This window comes from Canis lupus, chromosome 28, assembly GCF_003254725.2.
Source record: "Canis lupus dingo isolate Sandy chromosome 28, ASM325472v2, whole genome shotgun sequence".
Classification (NCBI taxonomy): Eukaryota; Metazoa; Chordata; class Mammalia; order Carnivora; family Canidae; genus Canis; species Canis lupus.
Window position 1 is genome coordinate 13,082,093 of NC_064270.1, and position 25,382 is coordinate 13,107,474.

At 37.2% G+C, this 25,382-nt stretch overlaps 1 protein-coding gene and 1 long non-coding RNA gene across 6 annotated transcripts in view; one reads left to right on the forward strand and one right to left on the reverse strand.

Moving 5' to 3' along the window:
• The first annotated feature begins 15 nt into the window (after positions 1-15).
• Positions 16-6,154, forward strand: LOC118352624 (uncharacterized). Its single transcript, XR_007406941.1, has 2 exons — positions 16-394; positions 2,301-6,154. It is a non-coding gene; the product is annotated as an uncharacterized LOC118352624 (long non-coding RNA).
• Positions 2,658-25,382, reverse strand: part of CHUK (component of inhibitor of nuclear factor kappa B kinase complex) — a 36,896-nt gene continuing 14,171 nt past the window's right edge. The window contains exons 10-22 of one of the 5 annotated variants that reach the window (XR_003144094.3): positions 20,518-20,712; positions 19,247-19,349; positions 18,349-18,472; positions 17,792-17,943; positions 15,839-15,900; positions 14,792-14,901; positions 13,951-14,000; positions 7,903-7,999; positions 7,460-7,607; positions 6,788-6,904; positions 5,921-6,158; positions 4,621-4,720; positions 3,853-3,890 (exon numbers count right to left, since the gene is read on the reverse strand). Coding sequence is in view for 3 of the 5 variants with exons in the window: in XM_025466884.3 (XP_025322669.1) it covers positions 3,861-3,890; positions 4,621-4,720; positions 6,771-6,904; positions 7,460-7,607; positions 7,903-7,999; positions 13,951-14,000; positions 14,792-14,901; positions 15,839-15,900; positions 17,792-17,943; positions 18,349-18,472; positions 19,247-19,349; positions 20,518-20,712 (1,305 nt within the window). In the remaining 2 variants the exon portion in view is untranslated. Of the gene's footprint in view, positions 3,891-4,620; positions 4,721-5,920; positions 6,159-6,770; positions 6,905-7,459; positions 7,608-7,902; positions 8,000-13,950; positions 14,001-14,791; positions 14,902-15,838; positions 15,901-17,791; positions 17,944-18,348; positions 18,473-19,246; positions 19,350-20,517; positions 20,713-25,382 lie in introns of all 5 variants that reach the window. The other 4 variants (XR_003144093.3, XM_035707753.2, XM_025466885.3 and 1 more) reach the window with 4 other exon arrangements.

Here is a 25,382-nt window from a genome sequence, read left to right on the forward strand (position 1 = left end):
AGCGCTCGTCGCGCCACTAGAGAGACGGAGAGCGGGCGGGACAAAATTCTCGCGGCCTCCCGCCGTCGGAGGTACGTGCGCTCCTGTCTGCGCAATGCTGGTTTCCTGCTCTGGAAGAGAAGGGACGTCGGCCGTCGGGAGTAAGCTGCGGTGTAGAGGAAAGGAGGTGGCGCCTGGGATGAGGGACTGGTCAGTTAGTTCTTGGGCAGAAACCGACTCCCGCACTCTCAGTGTGGTGGCTGTTTTGTCTTTTTGTGGTTTAAACCGTATGACAAGCACGTGTTTCAGGCACGGATCCTGTGCGAATTCAGGAGCAGTAGACCTGTTGCAGGAAAAGTAGTGTGGAAACTCAGAAGAGAAGGATCTTCAGCCTGAGCACATCTTTCGTCATCAGGTGTATTTCTGAGTAATGATTAACGTGCCAGAATACTGATCCAGTGAGGGCTTCATGAAGGTCATTCCAAATAGGAACAGAATGCGCTGAGCACACAGAGTGTGATGTGTGTGTGTGTGGGGGGGGGGGGGGGGGGGGAGGAGGATGGGATAGGCTAGGCCAAGCCCAGATTTTGAAAGGTTTGCATGCATTTTTTTTTCCGCAGGGAGAGGGAGGTGCATGACTAGAGAACAGAAAAACTTCATTTTTCCCTAACCGCAGTCTTCTGTTATGGATTGTATACATACATTACTAAAAACGAAAAGGACAAAATTAAAGAGTAGAGATGGGAATGAGATGGATGAATGCAAGGGAAATAAAAGGCGGCATATTTAAAGTAGGTTGGGCAGTAATCCTGTAAACCCAGAAAGGCTAGTGGGACAATTGGGCAAGGGAGATTATCGTGGCAGGGCTGTGTAACTTTGGGCGGGGATGTATGAGAAAACAGTACTTTATGCCCAGTGAGTCTGCAGAATGGCTAAGAGTGGAGACAGATTGCAGGCGGAGAAGCCAAGTGGTTAAGAAACTGCAGGCCCAAGTGATGGGGGAATAGAGGACTAGCTGAGGACAAAGCACAAGCCCAGGGCAGCACTTAGAAGTCCTTGGAACAGTCAGAGGGACATTCCTTAACAGACTCAACCGCCTCAATGTTAATACTTTGCTAAGGGCAAAAGGCAATCTTAGCCCGACCCCCCGGATCCTGTAAGTCTACCTTAACATGTAAAAATTCCTTTAGAAACTTTATCTCTAAACCCCTCCAAGAATCATGTTGGCAATCATCCCCCAAGCACATGGCCCACGGATACACTTCTGAAGGGTCTCATGGCTAAGGTTTTATTAGACGGTAATAAATGATCTTTTCCCAACAATAGGTCCTGGAAACCTTGCTTCCAAACTCCTTAGAGAGTATGCTATCCCCAAACCCTTCCCAACTCCCAGGTATATAATCAGCTACTCCTCACAAGCCCGGGGCAGCAGCTCTTCCTGCCCACGGGTTCTGTCCTGTCCCCGTGTTCTGTCCTGTCCCCGTGCTTTAATAAAACCACCACTTTGCACCACAGACCTCTCAATTCTTTCTTGGTTGTCAGCTCCGGACCTCCCCTATATTCCAAAACTTCATCACAAGGTTACAAAGACAGTAATTGTGAAAATGGGAAGTCCTAAATAGGATTTTAAGTAGCAAGCCCTCCCAGGCCACTCTGCCGTCTCCCTTCAATAAATGCACTTACCTGTATTGTTCCTAAGACTTTAATTACCTACAAATATCTGGGACCTTGTCTGTTCCAGATAAATGATATCAGCAAAACTTAGCTATTTTAATTTCCAGAAAGCAAAAAGAAGGAAAAACAACTTGTTCCAGTTTTCTAGATGGATTCTCTTCATTTTTCATAATACTGCTGGAATTAAAGAATGAAATGTAGACATTCACAAATGCCATTCAACTCTGAAAAGATGTGCCCCAATAAAAAAATAGTCAATCACACATCAGAAATAAGTCTTAGGTGATCTCTCACTATAACCTGTTCTGACTCATAGCACCTGCCCATATCACCCCAGCCACACCATATAATAGCCACACCCTATAATAGCTCTTTTATCAGTTACCACAGTGATATTTAGAAAATACACAATCATCTAAATAAATTCTTTCAACAATCATTTCAATGCTTGGATGGCTTGCAATGTTCAGATTCCCAGATAAGCATTCTTCTTATACTGCCTATAGTTAACTGTTTCTGATCTTGCCATCTAGCTCATCATCTTCCAAGCAGCAGGTACCCATACATGTTTTATTAAAACTCTCTAGAACTGGAGAAGTAAGAGATAGACTGCCTGTCAAAATAGCTGACAGAATTTCCATTTTTAGAGAAACCGTAGTATCAGATGAGTAAAAATTTAGAAGACAGCCCCAAGATCCATGGTGTAAAGCGGCACTACTAGCAAAATGAGGATGGTGTGACTAAGACCTCGGTTTATAGACCAAGATATGAGCATGGTTTTTAGACACAGTGGTGACAGGACATCTCAGAAGAAAAGACTATATTAAAAGAAGTTACCCAATGCTGTTTTTACTGTAAGTCCTGTTTAATTCCTAAGGAAAGTACACTGAGGGCCTATGATGTTATATTCTGTGCTTCAGTTCCACTTCATGGAATCTTCACATTTTCCTAAACCATATTCAAACCTATCATAATCTGATTAAAATGAATAAAGATTCTAAAAGTAATTTAAAAATCATTTAATACACAAAGTGGAAAACTATAATATAAAAGCATTTCACATTTTTTAAAAACACATAATACCTTCTAAATTATTTAATGAGGTGATAGATCCACAATCCTTTATCTGAAACCCTTAGGACAAGATGTTTCAGAATTATGAAATTTTTGGATTTTAGAAAGGTAATTCAGTGCATATACCATACTACATAAACACCCAGCAGGGTCTGTGGCAGCCCCATCCCACTCCCAATAATCAAATATGTTAATATTTCCACAGCAAAATAAATGAATATTCACACTAAATGGGATAAATAGATTCAATGTCAGTTCAGGTTAGATTTTCAAGCAAATGAGTTTTGTTACCAAGCTTATGAAAAACCTTGTTTTCAGAGTTTTGATTTTGGAATTACAGATAAGGGAGTGCAGATCTTTATAAATTTGTAGGACAAGACATGAAAAATTCGTTAAACAAATGACCCATTTTTACAAATGAAAAAACAACAGTTTTCAAACACATTATAAATTAACAGGCATCTTCTTGATATTATTAAATGTACATCTTAAATACATATACACACAGCACATTTAACAAGATGAGAATCAACTTATTAAAGGCACAGATGCACAATTCCTTCTATAGGAAAGGGATATTATCAAATGTGCAGTAAAATTAAAATTAAGTCAACTCCTTATGTTGCCAGGAAGAGCATTTCTGAATGCAACAAAAGGAGGTAGAGTTTATTCTTCATGAAATACAGTTTTACTTGAGACCAATCTCTCCCACAAAAACAGGCAAACAACTTTTACTTACAACACATACATTAGTTGAGGTTTTGTTTTCTGCATATCGATGATACTTTTGGCCTTATGCCCAAAATTTAGTGGTAAAAGATGGTTTTTAGTCAGTTAAGTGTTTTATCATGTTTGAAGACAAATGGATTGCCATGATATGCTTAAGTAGCTATCATATTTAAACAAGTCCACTGACTTGTTTAAAATTCTCTGTTCACGGGTTAAAATTCTGTTTAGGGGTTAAAATTTCCCAAAGTCGAAATACCGTGCTTGTAAAATCTTGCATTTTTTCTGATCATAGCCATTTCTTCCATTTGTTGGTGTCTGAAGAGTATTTTCATGGGAGAAAAACAAATTTCCTGCATGTGCAGCAACAATCTCCGTCAGTTTGGGCACACTGAATAAGTAGCAAGTCATTCTGTTAACCAACTCCAATCAAGATTCTAAAACCAGCATGGAAAAAATTATAATTAGATGTTGACTTTAAACAGTAGGTTTATGGGTGTTACTTTTTGCAAGTTTTCTGTGTGTTTGGACATTTTATAATCAAAAGTTGAAAAATCAAAGTATAAGTTACAGTTAGTTTAATTTTACCTTCTGTCCTGCCGATTAAAAAAAATATTTCAGAAAAAATATTTCAGTTTTCATAAATATTTGAAGTAAATAATGAAAGGAAATACAAGCAATTGACCTTGAGACTAACTGTAGTAAAATTAACTCAATAAACATTTTTTGTGGTTTCTCTGAGTTTTAACAAATCAGTAATTCACAGTAACCAAATCTTAATATTTCTATTAATTTTGACTGTGTTAACATTATTTGTTTTACGTACAGCTGTTATTATATTTGAGTTACAGTACAAATCCTGCCCCATCTTATTGAAGAAAATTGATTACTGAAGCAAAAAGGTACAAACCATTCAATTTCAGTGGTCACATTGCAAAAAAAGTTCACCCTTCATTTAATTTGACCAAAATGCTACTGCTGAAGATTTACTAATGACATAATCCTAGTATATCCATGAATAAGAGAAGATTGGGATCTGAGGTCAAAGATATAACTTAAATGTCTTTTCTCTTTCTTCTGAGTTCTCCTTTTCCCCATATGCATCCCAAATGCCAGAGGTGGCTAGCATGGAAAGTCAAAACATACCCATATCCATATAAAACTTACCATCATTCTACTGCCCTGTTCCTCATTTGCTTCATGAATAATAGTGCTTAAATGGCCAAGACAGTTCAAATTTTCTTCTATCATTTGTACTATAGTCTCCCTGTATGATGAAAAAACAAAGCCTTTTCAAATGCAGCAAAGAGACATACAAATTTCCTCTACCTTCTGGTCTTCAGGGTCAGGATAATCACTGCCCCTCCTGCAGCCCTGCAACCCAGCACCCCAATGCAGCTGATTCCTATGGTCTTCAGTTTCCTTATCCCTCCCACCCAGAGGCAGAGTCTTGCTTGTTAATGCAAGCTGTTGCTTCTGCCCAGCTTGAATGAGAAGAAATCCATTATAAATGCAATCTCATTTTCCTCTGAAATATAAGCAGCACTTAAATACAACTACCCTCCCCACTCTTGAAAAATGCTAATGGGGGGTGGAGTGGGAGAGAAAATTGTAGTGCAGACAGATGAAAAATCTTTTTGTTTCTGGAATATTTTCCTTTCCTTATAAGTAGTAAAAATATCAGTGTGCTTATTACTCCAGAGACACAAATATAAGGGTGAAGATAAAGAAGTACAATCTGGTCTGCAAAGATAAGGGAAGGTGAAAACTGGTTGGAAACTACAGATGACAGCGATGAAAAAGAAAACAAGCAAGCTGATTTCTGAGGACAGCAGAAGAAAATAGCATCATAAGGTAGCTGCCCAGAACCAACAAGAATCTCTGGAAGTTTATATTTGAAGAAAATCCTTATTTTGGTTTCCACCTTCCCCACTTTCCTCTGCCATTTGGCCTCTATCCTTTACCTTTTACCAGCCCTCAGTCTCTACCTTACTAGAATTAGTTCTAGGCCATAAATGATAGCCACTATAAGGTCAAAACTAAATTCTAATTCTAAAGCACGTATTCAAAAGATGAAAAATTGAATCCAACAGATCCCACCTTGGTGGTTAAGTATTATGTGCACATTGTAATTGAAATCAATTTTACTTTATAACGTATTCCTACTGGAAAACATTTAAAATTCCTGTCCGACATGCTTTTGCTAACAACCCAACCTCAAATTAGAAATGGACTGTATAGAGGTGACATTTGCAACCATTAGCATCCCCTAACCTAAATGCCTTTAACAAAAGTAAAAAGGTTAGTAATGTACTAAATTTTATTTGTTTCAACTCTGAGTAATGGAATATTTTCTAAAGTCAATTATATAGCCTGTGCTGTAGCTGTGGATGTATTACATTGGGCCAAATCTCTAACGATCCCAAGATACACCCTACAACTTGCTTTCTTTAAAAAAATAAAATACCTGATATCAGCTTTCCTTCCTGCCATGTGCTTTTCTCTCATAAAAGTAGAGTACAGAATGTGCAACTGCATGACCTCCTGAGCAGTGATGTAACATGGCTGCACTTCTGCAAAACTAATTATGGGCAGAGCTTCCAGGTAATGCTGGTGCTGCTGTAGAGGTCTCCATGAGTTGTGAGAAAAGCGACAATACACAAGCTAGCAAAGAGCCACTGGCTCTGGATACGGCACATCTTATGCTGAGAAAAATAACAGAAATGGATAGTCATTCAGCTTTTAGCAGGAGAGTAGGAATTAATAAAAGAAAATATAAGGCTTCACACTTGAGTTCTTATTTGCAAAACTGATTTAAGGCATTTAAAAAAGCCTGATTTTAGAAATACCAAGTTATAAAATCAAGTAGATTACACTCAATAATTCATTAGAAAGGTGATCAAGGACCCCAAAATGATAAATCCAAAAGACAGCATAACTTTTGAGATAAATGGTTATGGAAGAAATAGCTTGGGTAAAAGAATTGCTAAGCCAGTAACAGAGAAAGAACTTAAAACTTAGATTGAGCTACATAAGTAACATTTGCTGATATTTACTTTCCATACACTTCACATACAACATCTAATTGAATTTTCAGAACAGTTCCCATTTTACAGGTGAGGAAATGGGAACATTTAAAGAATCAAGTTAATTTGCCCAAGGCTATTACAAAGGGACATTATTATAAAAGGGACAGTCAGGATTTAACCCTGGTATATAAAGTACTGAAGACTTTTTCTTAACCACTATGCTCTACTCTACCTCATTCCTACCACTGCTCTTGAAAACAACTATCTATTGTTGCAAAGTGAACCCACCCATCTTGAGGAGTTACCACGCATGACAGAGGATGTTCACGTTCTGCTGAATTTGGAGGAAGCCATGCTGATGCCTGAGGGGTTACTGCACCTTCTAGACTGGATCCTACGAGGGACCGGGCAGAACTCTGTGTCTGAAGGGGGAAAAAGTAAATAAGATTACAGGCAAGCACCACAATTGATGCATACAATTTCCTACAATGTTCCTAAGATTTACACTTCTACCAGTGCTTAGATGCACAACCACAAAACTATCCTCACCTTTTTATAAGTATTTCTGTACAAAACTATCCTGTCCTTGACCACCTTTCTTAACTAAAACCAAATGTATTTGCCCTTCTCATTCCACTTTTGTTGGAGAAAAAAAAAAAACAAACTAGTTGAACAAGGGGCTAGAGTTTTATTAACTGATCACACACATCTATTCCCAAATTGGGATAGGATGCCACAGTGGTCTACGGCTGGAAGGAATAGATAAACATGAGACCAGAGAGGAAAGAAATAATGGAGGATGATCATGATGTCCTGCATCTGAAGTCAAACACCAAGAAAAGAACATGAGCATCAACCTTAACACAAAATACAGACATCTTTAAAAAGGATTCAGCTCATGCCGAAAGAAGAATCCCTTTTGCAAAGAATACTAGCAAATCAATGTCACATTAAATAATTTATTAAAAGTTACTTACACAGGCAATTTTAAGGAGATGCCATATTTCTTTCTGTCTCTTTCCCTGCATAAACATGACAGTATTGTCAGCTTCTTTGATGTTACTGAGGGCCATTTCCACCTTGGGCAGTAGATCAATAATCTTCTGCTTACAGCCCAATAACTTGCTGGAGAGATGAAATCAGTGTCACACAATTAGACATAACCCTAAGACTATATACCATACTCCCACACCCAACTGGGAAAATGAACCACAATCAGCACCAGATTTAGTGACTGATTTCCAAAGTGATGCACACAAAATAGGACACCTAAACGCACACAACTGTGGCCAAGTTACCCAAGGTATTGCCAGATATCTTCCTGGGTCTAGTATATTTACAAAAAAAGGATATTACACTTTGAAAGGAACATGATAAAAGTACCCTGGCTTTTCAGTAGGAAATAAAACAATTTTTCTACCTCAGATGACCAAACAGCTCCTTGAGAACCCGGTCCTGACTCTGAACAGTATGCACAATGATCTTCACCATTTCCGTGCTGTCGCTATAGGAGTGATCTATAAAAGATCTCAGTCAGTGGGTATAACCTCTTTTCTGCATGAACATATCAGCCTCCAAACAAAAAATTCCTAAAAATCTGAAACTAGTTTTAATTAATAAGCATCTCCATTTAAATTTAAAACTGGATTAAAATTTTAAGATTATATAATGTATAAACAAATATATATCTAAAAACAAAGTGTGTGTGTTTAATGCATATATAAATTTATCACTGTTATCTTCACAGAACTTAGTTGCCTGTTTTGAGAAGGATATGTTTAGCTATCTTTAACCCATATTAACCCAAATCCTAAATCCATATGCAGCTTTCTGGCCAAAAGATCAATTTTTCTTGGATGATTAACATCATTTATTTAGAAACAGTAGGACAATTTATCAAACTTTCACTGGTTTAAAAGCAGGAGGCCCTTGACCTATCTAGGATACTTGGGATTTCATGTTTATCCATCTGTTTGCAGCCCATGAAACTTTGAAAAAAGCTGACTAACTTAAGCCAAACCTGATGCACTAATAAAAGGACCTATACACACCCTGAAAGTTCAGTCTGAGGGTAGTAGAACATCTTAAACTGGAAACTGCCAAATGTCCTCAAATAGGATGGCTGTGTGGACACAGTGAGTGATGAGTGAGTTCTACAGTCTACAGGAGATGTAACTCAATTAAAAAAACAGCAAAAACAGGGTGCCTGGGTGGCTCAGTTGACTAAATGTCTGACTTGATTTTGGCTCAGGTCATGATCTCAGGGTCATGAGATGGAGCTCCACATCAGGCTTTGCACTGACTGTGGAGTCTGCTTAAGATTCTCTCCCTCCCTCTCCCTCTGCTCTGCTTATACTCTTCCCCTCTCAAAAAAAAAAAAAAAAAAAAAAAAAGCACTGTTACATTTCAAAAAATGCCATTTAAAGTTTTTTAAACTGGAAGACTGCTCATAGATAATGCTGGTATTTCCTCGAACAATTTTTAGTCTCAGCTGCAAAAATATTATTTGCTATCACCTACTTAACACTTTTCTCATTTAACCCTCATAGGAGTCCTGGGAGATGGCTACAACTATTACCCATATTTTACTATGAAAAGGTATCAAAAAACGTTTTTAAAAAGTTCAGTGTCCTTTGTTATCACTGCAAAGACCTCTCCCCCACAGCTCAAGTTTATTCCCTACACATGTCCCTCTGTCTCTCCCTCACAACTAGATAAAGAGTTGCAAATAAGCTCCTCTCAGAGACCTCAGAACATTAATCTTCTCCAGCATACAAAATGAAGAAAGTTTTTCACCATTTTTAGCTTAACAAGAGTCTCAAGTCAACTCTAAGCTAGAAAGACACTAGAAAAAAAGAATTAGACTTGCTCTATTGAAATTTTAAATTTCAATTATTCTAACCACAGCTTCATATCACTTATATCACTTTCTGTCAATATCTTGATTTTTTTTGTCTTCTATGAGCAAAATCTTAAGTCTGAATCAGTCTAACCTTCTGCTTTGTCAGTTCCTGCAGCCAAGCCACTAAACACCAAAAAAAATACTACCATTCTCTGTTGTCACTGCTAATTCACAAGTTTTCATTTCTGCTCTGGATTCTTAATAAATCTTCTGGGTCAGCAACATCTTCCACTGTACACACCAGTTTTGTTTTGTTTTTTAAGATTTTGTTCATTTATTCATGAGAGACAGAGAGGCGGAGACATAAGCAGAGGGAGAAGCAGGCTCCCTGTGGGGAGCCCAATGGAGGACTCAATCCCAGGACCCCAGGACCACAACCTGAGCTATCCATACTGTCGCTACAGGAGTGATCTATAAAAGATCTCAAGGCAGATGCTCAACCACTGAGCCCGTGTACATACCAGCTTTTAAAAATCTTTAGCATACTCCTTAAATCTATGCAGTCATCATCTCTTCCATTAACCTTATCACCCACGCCTTCTGTTAACAGTTAACCCCACTTCTTACTTCAGGATGGGAGGCTATAAGGGAGACCCCCATCTTCTAACCCCTACAACCACAAAGTGTCAGTATCCACACCCACAATCCCTCTAATACCAGAGACAGCAAGGCTAATTGAGTTAGCCTCTCAAGCTTGTTTAGGGACTCCCTTCTTCATAGGCTTTGGGCCCCCAAGCACATAATAAATATGCTCAAGTCTACCTTCTGAAGACTGACCTCCCTTGATTCTTCATCTCTTAGCTGCTCACCTCTCTTCTTTCCTTAACAGGAAAGCTTCTGAAAAGAACTGCCTAGATAAGCAGTTCTCAAACTTAGTGGTCTCAGTACATTCAAAAATTCTTAAGAACCCCAAGGTGTTTTTCGGGAATTAAACTGAGAAGTTTAAAAATATTTACTTATTCAAAAAAAAAATAAAAAAATAAAAAAAAATTTACTTATTCACTTAAAAATAACAATAAACTCACTACCTATTAACATATTTTTATTAAAAATAACTATTTTCCAAAAAATGTTAGTGAGAAAATTGGCCTTATCTTACATTTTTGCAAGTCTTTTAAATATAACTACTGATCTTGTTAAAAAAGTTTAAGTACTGAGAAGCTGACAATTTTCAGTTGATGGATACAAGATTTCCTAAATCTAATTTTTTGTCTGAAACATGGAGTTTTATCATTGCCAACTAACATTGTTGGTTTTTTTCCTTAAAGCAATAGTCATGTTTCATTAACTTTTGAGAAGACACCTGCCACTGTGGCTTTCTCAAAAAAAACAAAACAAAACAAAACAAAACAACCAGCAGAAGAAGTGCTCTTGGGGCACTTCCCGTTTCATTGCACAGCCGTAAGAGTAAAGTGATCATTTTGAAAAAGTAGATTGAGTATGGAAGCCAAGGATGGATGTCTTGTAAAGACATGTACCCAAGGGTTGAGATTTAAATAGAATTCTTATTACTTAATCAAGGACATGCTTAAATGATTTTTTTTTTTAAACTGTGAATGCATAGTGGTGAAAATAATAGCTACTTACATAATTTGGTACTAGTGCCATCATCCATACCTGCTAAGTAGGGTATAAGCTGTTTACCCACCAGTGTTTTCATAGCATCAGTGAAAATGTCAACATAGTGAGAAAGGCAAATATTGTCTTAGTGTTATGAAAATAGTTTGACCTCACTGATCTTCATGAATCACACTTCGGGAACTGCTGGTCTAGACCCACTTCTCTATTTCTTCCTGGTTCATTCCTTCCTTGGCTTCCAATTTCTGTTCCCAAAAGGCCTTATTTTGTCAAGACCAACAATGGTATCCAAACTGCTAAGTTGATTCTTTTTATCATCATCTTTATTACCCACACATTCATAGCATTTCACCCCACTGATCACTTTCTTCTTGAAACTCTCTGTCCTGATCCTATCATATAATTCCTTCTATATCCTGTCATTTTCTTTTTTTTTTTTTAAAGATTTTATTTATTTATTCATGAGAGACACACAGAGAGAGAGGCAGAAACAGAGGCAGAGGGAGAAGCAGGCTCCATGCAGGGAGCCTGACATGTGACTTGATCCTGGGTCTCCAGCATCACGCCCCGGGCTGAAGGTGGCACTTAACCACTGAGCCACCGGGGCTGCCCTATCCTGGTCATTTTCAATCTCCTCTGCTGGCTCTTCTGCTTCTAGCCTTTCTTGAATATTGGTATTCTCTGGGATTCCATCCTTGGCTTCCATACTCAATCTACTTTTTCAAAATGATCACTTTACTCTTACAGCTGACTACTCTCAAATAGCTAAATATCAACTTCTCTACTAAATCCATATATATATATATATATATATATATATATATATGTGTGTGTGTGTGTGTTTATACATACATACATGCATACATATATATATTTAATACTATTTATTAGACCTCTCTACTTGAATATCCCACTGACATCCAAACATCAACATGTACAGAAATTAATTCATCTTCTTTTCCCATCATGTGCCATCCTTTCTTCCCATTATGGTGAGTAGTCCTTCTGACCACGCACCCAGCTGCCATAGCCAAAATCTTGAGAGGCATCATGACTCCATACTCCAGGTCCAGCCATCTATATTTAATCCATCACCCAACACTATCAGTTCTACCTTGTAAATGTCTCTAGCCCTTACCCTCCTCTCACCAGCCTCCCCAGTTGAGGCTCTCTGCCTTAGCTCATGGCCCACCCTATATGGAGTTATGATTATTTCAACAGCCTCATAGCCAATGCCTGTCTTCAGTCTAGCTACACTTTAATCCATTATGTGCAATGCTACCAATGCAGTATTTCTGAAATGCTAATCTGGTCATGCCATTCCCCTGCTTAAAACTTTTAAGGTTTTTCTTTACCACCATGATGAAATCCAAACTCATTACCATAACATTTCAGATCCTTCATGATCCAGCCACATCTGATCCAGCCTCTCTCCCAAAACTCTATAATCCAGCCATTACATTTCCCCAAATGTGCTAAGTGTTACGTGTCTTTACTGACTATACTTGTACACACAAGAGCGCACCTCCTTTCACCTGGCTACTGCTACTTATCCTTTAAGGCTTATCTCAGATGTCATCTCCTGCAGGAAACCTTTTCTAACCACTCCTGAGCCCCAGGCAGGGTCAGGTGCCTATCTTATATGTACCTCATAAATGTCTGTAGGAATAAACTGAACAAATTCTATTCCAATAAAAATCAATTTAGAGGAGATGTTATTTGTTAAGACAGAATTTCATATGGATGAATATTAATTTGCATATGTTGTAAATTTTTTTCTAAAGATTTCATTTATTCATGAGACACAGAGAGAGGCAGACATAGGCAGAGGGAAACGCAAGGAGCCTGATGAGGGCCTTGATCCCAGCACCCCAGCATCACAGCCTGAGCCAAAGGTAGATGCTCAACCACTAAGCTACCCAGATGCCCTGTTTGTAAATTTTAAAGTATAAAACTTATATCTTTTATTTTACTTATTTATTGGTAATTTAGGTATATATAGCAAATTAGGGCACAGGCTTCACTTTTTATTTCTTCTATAACCCATCAAAACAAATCAATTTTTAACAGAAGGATAATATCTTGCAGATACATATATTTTATACTTCCTGAGGCATTTTCACAAACAGCCTCTTAAATACATTGTTATACGTACTCACTGACTTAGGAAAGCTAGGTTTCAGCCCCATTTTGCAGAAGAGGAAAATGAGATATAAGAAAATTAGGTACTTGGTCAGTAAGCTGCCCAATCTAGAACCCAAGCCTTCCAAATACCACTCCGATACTCCTGTCAATAGACCATGTTCTGTATTCATCAGATGTTTGATAGGAATTGTTTTGCCAATGAAATAAGTAGTAACCAGATGCAGATGAAGGCATCATTTTTAAGGTACACTGCTTTGGCATAGCAAATGGGCCTCCCCCCGATCACTCCACACATGAAAGCACTGTATCAAATTCTGTCCAACCTCTCTAACCTTAAGCAGCACTTATTTTTTCCATCTTTCCACACATTTTCTTGCTTCCTCTTCCCCTTCTGAGTTCCTTTTTTCTCTTTCATTCCTTCCTTTCATTTCGCTTTAAAAAGTTTTCTATCTCAATTCTCTTGTTACTTTGCTTTCCTAATCTCTTAAATTCTCATCAACTTAAAATTGTACCATAAACAGCTCTGTGGCAATACCAAAACTGGAATTTATTCTGCAGCTTGTTTTAAAAAATCCAATCCCTGTATTCGTTAAGTTTGTGATGGTTTCCTTTTTTTTTTTTTTTAATTTAAGATTTTATTTATTTATTCAAGAGAGACACAGAAAGAAAGGCAGAAACATAGGCGGAGGGAGAAGCAGGCTCCCTGCAAGGAGCCTGATGTGGGACTCAATCCCCGGATCCAGGATCACACCCAGAGCTGAAGGCAGACACAACCGTTGAGCTACCCAGGTGTCCCTGTGATGGTTTCTTAAAATGCCTTGTGTACAGTGATAAGTGTCTTACCTGAAGGTCTGTGCTTTAACTGCTTATACAGATCAATAGCACGCTGTTCCCTATGAAAGAGAAAACATGCTTCCAAATGTGAAGATAATTCAATGACTAATAATCAACAACTTGAAATGAACAATACTATTTGAATAGAGTATAATCTATTTTAAAGCAAGTACATATTGCCAATGAACATTTTACAGAGCATTTTACAGAGTAATAAGCAAGATCTAAAAATGCAAAATTTAGGGGCACCTGGCTGGCTCAGTCAGTAAAGCATGCAACTCTTGATCTCAGGGTTGTGAGTTCAAACCCCAAAATGGGTGTAGAGATTACTTAGAAATAAAATCTATTTAAAAAATTTTTAAAGTAAATAAAAATGCAAACTTTAATATATTTCATATCTGCTCTAATCTACCACCACATATACAACATCCTTGCATCAGAAACACTTAAACGGGCAAAAATGAAGCTCCGTGATTAGGGAAAAACAATCTGAAATTTCTATTCAGATACCTAGGAAGTTAACCTCATTTAGGGCATTTAATGGACAATAAGTTGGGCCAGAAGTATGGGAAGCAGGGCAACAGTCTGTAACTTAGAACATTTGAAAAATTTGTTACACCCACATGAAAAGATGCTTTGATTAAAACAGCAAAGGTCAACCCTTAAGTCATGACCAAAATTTCTTGTGACTAAGAAAAACTTCCTCCTAAAATATGATGGCAATATATTTGGAGAAAGAAAACTATAGAAAAGAACAAATACAGCCTTAATCAGCTAGATGTACACAGACAGAACCATCTGTGACAAAAAAATTATAGACATCAATACCAATAACACAAGACTTCCTTACAGAGATTCCATCAAGTCTCCCTGACGTCTTCCATAAGGGCTCTTCTGCAGCTCCATGATTTCAGTGTGCAGAGACATGATCTGATCCTCCAGGTAACCGATGACACCCACCTAAAATATGATGAAATGCAAAAGAAATAACAGGCTCACCACCACACAAAACAGAACTGAGACAGAGAACGATTTGCTGCAATGGTAGGACTAAATTTTTTAATATGAAACACTGATTTTGTTTAAGCTTTTTTATCTTTCAGATTCTGACACTTAATCTTTCATACAAGGACAGACTTAATACCCATGCTTCTCTCTTTTCTCTTCTGACAACAGTGAACTACTAGCATTTGCTTTCTCCTCCTGAGAAGCAAAAAGAAGTATTATTAACAAGACAGGAAAAGTGGCCACCAAAACCACTGCATCTCAGTTATAGGATTTTCATTGCCTCTTGTTCCCAACTGTCTTGAATAAGAATGCAGAAAGAAAAAGACACTGGATTTCCTACCTAAGCATATTAACTGCCTTACCCACATCCAGGAGAGTAACAATTTAGTAGGACCATGGACAGATGTAACAGGTAAGAAAGGAATATTCCTCCTAGAGAATGACCTATAACTAGCATGACCATATGTATAATTTATTGTCCAAACAGGCATAATTTTGAGAGTGAAAGGGAGTATCATTGATAATTATGGCAAGGCAGATATAAACTGGGACCATTTCAGATAACCAGGACATACAGCTGTCCTATCTAAACCAATCATAAAAATAACAGCAATAACTACCATTCATTATTTATTCCCATTTAATCTGCATAACCCTACTAAAAAGTGTAAGTCCACGTAATATGGAAACAAGTTTAGCAAGGTTTTAGTTTAATCTCTTTTGCCCAAAGCCCCTGTTTTTATCAACTCTACACATACAAAGCATCTACTAGATTTTTGTCTGATATTCAGGAGTAACATGAAAAACATTCTATATATTGAAACCAAAGACAACTTCTATGAGAGACCTCAGGAATTAATAAGCATATAGAGTGAGCTAGTGATTTTACCTCGGCATAGTGGATAGCCTTTTCTTCCATTTCCTTCCATGCTTTTAACATTTTTTCTGAGGCTAAAAAAAAAGTCTTAATTGGTTATCTCAGAAATAGCTATAGCCTTAATTACTGACCTATCCACTTCCTTGCCATATCATCATCAAAAATGGTGTTATAGATTGAACTGTCCCCCCAAAAAGCTTTGTTGAAGTCCTAATTCAGTACCTCAGAATGTGACCTTATTTGGAAATAGGGTCACTGCCAGTTGCAGTTAGCTAATTAAGATGAGATCATCCTGGAGTAGGGTGGATTAATCCAGTATGACTAGTTTTCTTATGAGAAACCCAAACACATGAAGAGAGAGCTCTATTTTGACGACAGAGGTATAGATTAAAGTGCTACAGCTGTAAGCCAAGGAGCTAAAGACTGTTGGCAAACCACGAGAACCTAGGAAGAAGCTAGGAAGTATTCTTCCCCACAGCTTTCAGGGGGTTCATGGACCCTGCCAACACCTTGATTTGGATTTTCAGCCTTTGGAACTGTGACACAGTTCTATGGTTTTATTTATTTATTTGTTTATTTATTTATTTATTTATTTATTTATTTAAGTTTCTGTGGCTTTAAGCCACCTAGTTTATAGTAACTTGCTACAGCACCCCTAAGAAACCAATATAAATAGTTTTCTCTTAAAAAATGAAAAAAAAAAAAAAAGGAAAAGTAATACATGAACATGATTTTTTAAAAATCAAATACTATAAAAGGATATAAAAAGAAAAGACTCTCTCTTTGTCCCCTCCACTCTAAGGATCTTACTGTTAATCACTTGTTACATAGACACATACCCTTTTCCCTCATAAGTGAGACTATCTCTATATACTTTTCTCTCTGTTTTTTTTTAATACATCACTGCCATTAAAGACCCAAGTGATCTTTAGTATGAGTACACAGGTCTGTGTCATTCCTTTTTAACAGCTGATTAGTCAAAGATAATTTGGTGAAATAATTACAGTGTTCTGCCATTCATTAGAATGCTTATTATACAAAAATAGAAATAAAACATCAATCATAGAACCAGTCCTAATGGGTAAACTTACCCAATTGGATACTGCTGATCATTTATTCTGTTACACATACACTTTGCTTAAGACAAGTTATACGAATAGGATTTGTTTCCCAAAAAATAATTTGTTTTATGACAGAAAACAGAAATATTGGTGGTGACCCCTTCAGCTTATTATTTGAATTTTAAATCTGCATCTTACATTTCCTTAATACATCTGAAAGGAGAGAGCTTAGAGTCAAATATTGAAAACTGGAGGCTGTGTACCATACTAAAAAAGGGGGGGGGGGACTCCACAGTAGGTGGTTTGGAAGAAAAAACTCTGGAATTATTTGTATTATTATTTACAGTAAGATAAGTAGTTTAAGACTTCCCTGGTTAAGGAGACATCCCAATACAGACTTTGTATCTATTTTTTAAAAGATTGATTTACTTATTTGAGAGAGAGTGAGAGACACTGTGTACAGAGGGGAGGTATGAGAGAGAGAGGGAGAGAGTCTTAAGCAGACTCTATGCTGAGCACAGAGCCCCATGTGGGGCTTGATCTCAGGACCCTGAGATTATGACCTGAGCTGAAACCACGAGTCAAACAGAAACTGTGCTACCCAGGCGCCTCTATTTCAAAAATGAGACTTGAAAATCAAAAGTTCTTAAATTGCTTTTGAATTTTTCTGAAGCTAAACCATCCTAGTCCAATTATAGTTCAATTGTGGGGAAGTAAAGTTGCTAATATAAAGGTTAAAAGCAGCTACTATTCAGTACAAACACTGTTTATGAGGTCTTGAGGCAACCTATCTCTTGCTCTAATGTTAATATAAATGAAACAATGGGCTGAGGCAAGAAGGCAAAACAGAAGATGGCTTCAAGAGATTCAACACTTCTTTCAAACATGTTACCCAAACACTCACATATCCCATAAGTCATCTGCTCACTGTATCTTTCCAAGTCAAGCTGAATGCTTTTGTGGAAAAACTCCAATTTAGCTTTCAGTTGCTGAGATGCTGAGATCAAAGTGTTCTTCATTTTTGTCAGGTTAGCGTTATATCTAAGAAGACTTAACCTAAACCATAGCAAAAAAAAAAAAAAAAAAAAATTAGTATTTCAGAAACAGTGAACAAAAATTTAATAGCTTAAACTGCCATAAACCCAAAGCCTAAGCTTCTATTATCAATCTGTGAGAAATAGTTTAGACTAGAATCTAGTCTCTGAAGACTCCCTACCTGTGATATTCTAAGATAAAACAATCTTCTTATACTAGGACTGCTCAGGAACTACTCTCAAGCTGTTGCAATTGGATGGTTTCAGACCATTAGTAAGAATTCTTTAAGTCTGGTGAGAATATTATATTTCAGATTAGTCCAATATTTCAGTATTGCGTGGAATACTGATTAGTGAAAACAGCAAGATTAATTCTTGAACATTAATGCACATGACATTGCACCTGTAAACAACAGAATCCACTTACATTGCTGCTCTTTGTCCCTGAAAGAGCCTGCTATAGTCTTCTTTCAGCCCAGACACATAGTGCACTGCTTCAGCCCATACTTTACGCAGCTGTATAATTGGAAGCTGAATTTTGCTGTCCCGTACTATATGTAAAAAGATGGGGAAAAGAGGTGGGAAGTTACTTTTTATTTATTTACTTATTCATTTATTTATTTTAAAGATTTTATTTATTTATTCATGAGAGACACAGAAGAGACAGGCAGAGACATAGGCAGAGGGAGAAGCAGGTTCCATGCAGGAAGCCCGATGTTGGACTCGACCCCGGGACTCCAGAATCATGCCCTAAGTCAAAGGCAAATAGAACCTTAACCGCTGAGCCACCCAGGTGTCTCAATTTTTCTGTAAATTTAAAGCTAGTTGTTTAAAAAAAACTAACAAAAAGGAAAGATTACATGATTTTAGCCCTTTGCCCAGTTTTGTTCTTGATTTTACAATACTATGCTTTAATTTTAGTTTTGGGTATACAGAAACTAATCACTTCTTCCAAAGAAAAGAGTAATTCTCACAGGATAAATGAAAACATTTGAACGTTAAGCAGTATTCATATAAAATGAAGTATCTGAACACGCTTACATAAAGCAACTAGAAAGCAGGCTTAATTAATAGTGGAGATTCATTCTTCTGTGAGAGCCTTATCCTGCAGAAAGTAAGTCTTCTTCCAAATGAGGGATCTAGAGATGACTTGAAATCTACTATTTCACCTTCCAATCTGTATAAATTCATTTCTCATCATAATTAAAAACCAGAAGTATGAGATACAGAACAGAAACACCAAAAGACCATTTCTACTAACCATATTAAGTCAAAATTGTATTATTTCAGTTTTAAACCTCAGTCAGTAAATGAGCTATACTTACCAATATAATTTACACAGTCAGATAAACTTCTGGAAGCAAATGGTCCTTCATATACAGTCTTACTTTTATCAAACAAATACACCATATAGCTATCACAGCCTCTCTGAAAAAGAAACAATTTTTAAAAATCCTTGAAAATACTAGGTTCTCTAAGTACTTGAACACATTTCCTAATGTGAAATGTAAATGAATAAGGTCAATGTTTATTCGCATACATCTTACAGATTCAAGGTCTAGATTACTATTTGGGAGAAATAAATAACTATAGGATGGATTAATGTGAAAAACAATCACCAGACCCCAAAAGGACAAAAGTACAAAGTCACAGCAACATATATCCATACAATGGGAATACTATTCAGTAATCAAAAGGAATAAAATTCTGATACATGCTAGGACATGAATGAACCTCCAAAACATGATGTTAAATGAAAGAAGTCAGACACAAGAGACTATAGACTGTATGATTCCATTTATATGAAGTGTTTAGAAAAGGCAAATTATAGAGACTGAAAGCAAAACAGTGATTCCCTGAAATGGAACAGAATGGAGATTAAGAGTTAGCAGACATGAAGGATCGTACTGACATGGAAATTTCTTTAAGCTGGCTTATAGTAATGACTGGTTTATAGTATAAGCCAAAAAAAATCACTGAGTTGCATACACGAAATGGGTAAATTACATGATATATAAAATTTGCCTCAATAAAGTAAAACAACAACAACAACAAGAGTCATGAGCACAATATTTTACCATCCATCTATCCTCTTGCAGAATCTGAGACTGCTGGTCTAATTTCAAGGTTTTAGGCTTTAAGTATAAAAGCGGGAAAAAGGGGTGGGGGGAACTGTCACCAAAGAGAAAGTCATACAAAGTTTAAAACATATCTTGTTCACCTTGTGAAGCAATGATAAAAATAATGAGTAGGATAAAATTAAAATAAGAATTGTAAGATGTGAACCACCCCCCACCAAGGGGATTCCAACTATGCATCCAAAAAAAAAAAAAATGCACAGCATGCAATCCTCCAAGCTAACAGAGTTCTTTTTTTTTTTTTTTTTTTGATTTATGATAGTCATACAGAGAGAGAGAGAGAGGCAGAGACACAGGCAGAAGGAGAAGCAGGCTCCATGCACCGGGAGCCCGATGTGGGACTCGATCCCGGGTCTCCAGGATCGCGCTCTGGGCCAAAGGCAGGCGCCAAACCGCTGCGCCACCCAGGGATCCCCTAACAGAGTTCTTATACTATAAGTATATTAAAATTCTCTTACTACTCCATCTAGAACACATTGAGAGGCCGGTTTCCGAGGATCCAGAGAAATTCCTGTCTCTGAAAGAAGCTCTTGAGAACCGGTATTTATTCCAGTTTCACGCTCAATACGAGACTGTAGTGAATGAAGACTTTCATCAGGTGGTAACAAAAAAGAAATTATCTTTGCAGAAGTCATATTTAGGATGTGTACTATCTGTATAAATAAGAAAAAAGAAATGATTATTGCTCATTTACCACATAAAAGATTCAGTGCTAGATACTAAAGGGAATATCTCTACACAAGGTTCAATCATTTTTCAAAGTGAGATATCCTTCCATAATTACAAAATAACATTTTGAAAACTGAACAGTAGAGTTTACTTTTCTACAAAAGATGTTAGCTCCAAAGAATAAAGTTTCAAAATTACAGGGATGTACAATCTAGAAATAAAAATCCCAATTTAAAAACGCAACACTGGGCAGCCCGGGTGGCTCAGCGGTTTAGCACTGCCTTCAGGATATTGATCCTCAGTTTCTGCGATCGCTAGTAGGGGCAGCTGTCATAGTATAAAATATGTCTAGGATGGGAAGAAATGGACGGTCTCAGTTGAAATACTGGTATTATAAACCCATGACAACTTCGATAATTCCCTTCTCTTCCTCTCACCTTTTTCAAGCATAAAGGTTAATACAGAAGGAAAGTTAATGCTTTACCTCTGTAATAAGCATTTCTAGCAGAAATAATTTTAATCTAACAATATACTATATTTAATTATTGTTTAATTGAATTTAAAGAAAAATGTAATTTTAATAATTTGCATATGCTAGTTAATATAATGTACTGGAGAAACATAGGTATTAACTTTATATGGTTTATCTAAGGACAGTAGAAGGAAGAGGATTTAAAATCATATAGTCTTCAAGAGACTTCTTAGGACTCTGGTTTCTCTCTTTGCCAAAATGGAGATTAGATCTAATTAACAGTATGTTATGTGAAAGCACTTTGTAGTTAGCATCTATTAGGGACTTCATAAGTGGGAATATTTCCTTCCAGGCCTATGATAAGTTTTTGAGAGTAAATAAGTGTTGCCTTTTAATTTTTATTATAATTTTTATTTATTTTCTATTTTTAAAAATTAATTAGTTAATTTTTTTAGAGAGGGAGAGGGAGAAAGAATCCCAGGCAGGCTCCATGCCCAGGCTCTTATAGCCTTAAGCTGGTGAACTGAGCTGAAATCAAGAGTTGGATGCTTAACTGACTGAGCCACCCAGGTGCCCTTAAGTGTTGCATTTTTATTTATTTTTTATTTTTTTTAAAGATTTTATTTTATTTATGAGAGACACACACAGAGATATACACTTTTACACAGGGTTTATGTCAAACTAGGTAAGTAATCATGGAATCCCACAACCAAAGCTGAGCCATAAGAGAGCCAAAGAAATAGAGAGGAAATACAACTTACATTTATCCTTTTGTTCACTCAATTATTTAATGAGTGACTACTATGGTAAATATTCAATGTGTTATGGTGGTGGTGAGTATACAAATTAAATAACTTATGATCCTTGCCCTCCACAGGATAATGGCCAAATAGAAGATACAAAGAAACATTAAGGGAACTAAATACAAGGCAAAATGCTAAATGTACTATTATAATGAAAAGTATCATGCAGTTTCCTTTTTTTTTTTCTTTTTTTAAGATTTATTCATGAGAGACACAGATTGAGAGGAGAGGCAGAGATATAGGCAGAGGGAGAAGCAGGCTCCTCACAGGGAGCCCAATGCAGGACTTGATCCCGGATCCGGGGATCACGACCTGAGCCAAAGGCAGGCGCCCAACCGCTGAGCCACCCAGGCGTCCCTATCATGCAGTTTCCAAAGGAGTTTACATGGTGGAAGGAAAAGGGACACTTTATAGAAGAGGCACTATGAGCTGAACTTTGGAAAGGAAGGAAGATTAGAATAAGGAAAAATTGAAAGAAGAAAGGTTCTTCTAGGTAGAAAATAAAGTAGGCAGAGGCACAGAGGTAGAAAGGGATGAGCATAACCAAAGAATATAAATAATCCAGGGGTACCTGGGTGGCTCAGTCAGTTGAGCACCTGAGTTTTGATTTCTGCTCAGGTCATGATCTCAGGGTCATGAGATTGAGCCCTGCATTGGGCTCCACCCTCAGCAGGCAGTCTGCTAGAGATTCTCTCTCTCTCTCTCTCTGTGCCCTTCCCCCTGCTCTCTCTCTCAAATAAATAAATCTTAAAAAAAAAAGGAATATAAATAATCTGGTTCAAATGTACCTAGAATGATGCCCCCTTAGAGTATAATAAAAGATAAGGCTGCAAGTATAGGATGAAAGGAGACCAAGAGAAATACTGAATACTAAATGTAAGGGTTTGGACTTTATTCAATATGCAAAGAGGAACTATGTAAGGCCTTCTAAATTGAGAACCTGAGAAGCTCAGAATTGTTGGAACATTCAAAAGATAAACCTAAGAAAATAATTGGATACACAGTTGAAAAAGAAGGAATAGTCAGACAAGCCATCCCACCTAGATAACTGGAAAGATGACAGTGCAAGAGGCAGAGGAAATGCTGTAGGAGAGATTTAATAGAGCAAATGTGTTCAGTTTTTAAATTAAGTCTTGGGTGCCAGTGAAACCCCCGAGTATAGTTATATAGTAGCTACAAGAACTCTGCAGAAAAGTCACAACTGAGGAAATAAATTTGGAAGTTATCTATATTCAGCTTATAGGTAAAGTTCTACAACTGAAGAGATTACAAAGGAAAGGAAGAAAAAAGTAATATGGAAAAAGAGAAAACCAAGGAGAGCCACTTAGGGTATAGTTATACTTAGGAACATGAAAGATCAGGCAAAGAAAGAATAATTAAATACTTCTATATCACCATTATCTTCAGTGGCAAGTTCAGTATACATTTTTCAACTTTCCTATATATTTAAAGTTTTTTATAATACACAGTTGGAAAATCATGTAATCAGACTCTAAATTTTTTAAAAAGAAAGGGGTATTCTAGTAACTTTTTAAAATTTCTTTTTTAAATGAAAATCAAACAGACACCATTCCCTTTTTGAACATAATAAACACCTTAGAAAATGTCCTATAATACAAATTGTTTTACAGTTCATGTTTCTGTGTTCATGATATTCCCATTTGTAAGTCTCTCTCCTTGCCTATTCCCCTGATTAAGTCTTACTTATCTTTCAAAATTTAGCTCTATTATCATTATCTCAGAAGCATCCCCAAGTTACTATGAATAGTACCCTATACATTCCTTATCCTGCACAGCCTCACAACAATATTGAGCCTTTAAAGAATATATTACCTACCGTACCTGAGCTAAAAATAGATAAATATATATTTGCCCCAGATTCACAGACAGGTAAAGAGTGGTTCTGCAAACTGAAGTCTACAGACCACAAAACATATAGGGAGGGCTCTTTCTCTATGCTCTCTAACAAGCACATCTCCACAAACCCCACAAAGTGGAAATGATGTTAAGATCACCATGACAAGTCTGAAAAAAATCTGGCATAAAAGACAAAAATTTTCAGGGGACACAAAGACCTAAAATGGATCACCAAATCCGCTGGGCTTATACACTAAGGAATGATTTATTCCTTGGCACAATAGAAGAAACCCAAATCAAGAAACCAGATAACTTTTCTGAGTTAGCGAAGAATAACATCAACATGGCCCCAAGTTCCTATTTACTAAAGTATACCAAGGTTACAGTAAAACCTTACATGATTATAATTTCTCATTTCAATTTTTTTTTTTTCAGAAAATAAAATTCAGCCCCACCCTCAACTAGCCTCCTCCTGCCTCCAGGATGGCCTTGGATGCTCACCACTGAGCCCTCACCACAGATTCTTCCAATTTTAGGAACCCTATCTACTCTAACCAATCAATAACTATGAAAAGATTGCAGATGAGAGTTGTTTCTGGGTATACAGCATAATGGAGCCTCTCATTCATACCAGTGAATATTTACTGAGAACCTGATACATGGCCTGCTTTGTACAGCAGAACAGTGGGGTAGGGATAGCATGATGGTAGGGTGAGGGTGAACAGTTGTTAATAAAAGTAGTAAGAACAATCCCAATATATTTTTTAACATTTTATTTATTTATTCATGAGAGATACAGAGAGAGAGAGAGAGAGAGAGAGAGAGAGAGACGCAGAGACACAGGCGGAGAGAGAAGCAGGCTCCATGCAGGGCACCCGATGCGGGACTCGATCCCTGGACTCCAGAATCACACCCTGGGCCAAAGGGAGGCGCTAAACCGCTGAGCCACCCAGGGATCCCCAAGAACAATCCCAATATTAAAGAAGACAACCTATACGGAGAGGCATGAGTGGAAGATGAGAAACATTTAGAAGATATAGTAAATATGATTAAATGACAAATTATGTCGCAGAAATTGTTCAGAGAAAAGGAGAGTTGAATATGTGCCAGTGTAGTTGAGGAGATACACAAATACAGAGATCATTCTGGGCAGAAGGACAGCGGCGTCAAAGCACAAAAATGGATAATGTGCTTGATGGTGTGAGGAGCAGTGACAAGTTGGTCCTAGAGAAGTAAGAGGTAAGAGAAGCAGGTCTGGGGCAAGTACTTGGTTGGGGTGGATCTGCATGAGAAAAGCTCCAAAAGGTAGGCAGATCAGTTTAGATTTGACTTGGGAGGCAAGAAGAACTATGTTGGTTTTTTGGACAGAAGAATAAAAAAGCATTTTCAGAAGATGAGATGGGTAGTTCATGCTGCATGGACTGTAGGATTGGGACAAAGTATAGAGGCATGAAAGCCAGGCAGGAAACTTCCTCAGCAAACCAAATCCGGTATGATTATACCTTAAATGAATGAGGTCTAA